The sequence below is a fragment of the Eimeria tenella genome, genomic scaffold (genome assembly GCF_000499545.2).
Source record: "Eimeria tenella Houghton genomic scaffold, Eth_scaff2506, whole genome shotgun sequence".
In the NCBI taxonomy this organism is placed as follows: Eukaryota; Apicomplexa; class Conoidasida; order Eucoccidiorida; family Eimeriidae; genus Eimeria; species Eimeria tenella.
In genome coordinates, this window is record NW_013542372.1 from 320 (window position 1) to 535 (window position 216).

The 216-nt window shown below is 50.0% G+C and overlaps 1 protein-coding gene across 1 annotated transcript in view; it reads right to left on the minus strand.

Annotated features, from left to right (window-relative positions):
• The window catches only part of ETH_00036655 (uncharacterized protein), a gene marked incomplete at both ends in the record, with an annotated part of 1,332 nt that overhangs the window by 191 nt on the left and 925 nt on the right, over positions 1–216 (minus strand). Inside the window, 2 exons of the mRNA XM_013375091.1 lie at positions 1–52; positions 176–214. Of these exons, the coding sequence (XP_013230545.1) occupies positions 1–52; positions 176–214 (91 nt within the window). The remainder of the gene's footprint in view (positions 53–175; positions 215–216) is intronic.

A 216-nucleotide genomic window follows, 5' to 3' on the forward strand; every position in this document is an offset into this window, starting at 1 on the left:
TCGGGCCGTTTACGCCAGTCAGATTGCTGGCAAACAGCTCGAGAAACTGGCCCTGAAAGGTAAACCCTAAACCCTAAACCCTAAACCCTAAACCCTAAACCCTAAACCCTAAGAGAGGTATAAGGTGTTTTTGTGGTTTCCAGAAGCGCTCCTGAGCTCCCCTAGTGCTTCTTACTTTGGACGGGATGCTGATAAGGCCATAGCTGAGGAGTGACC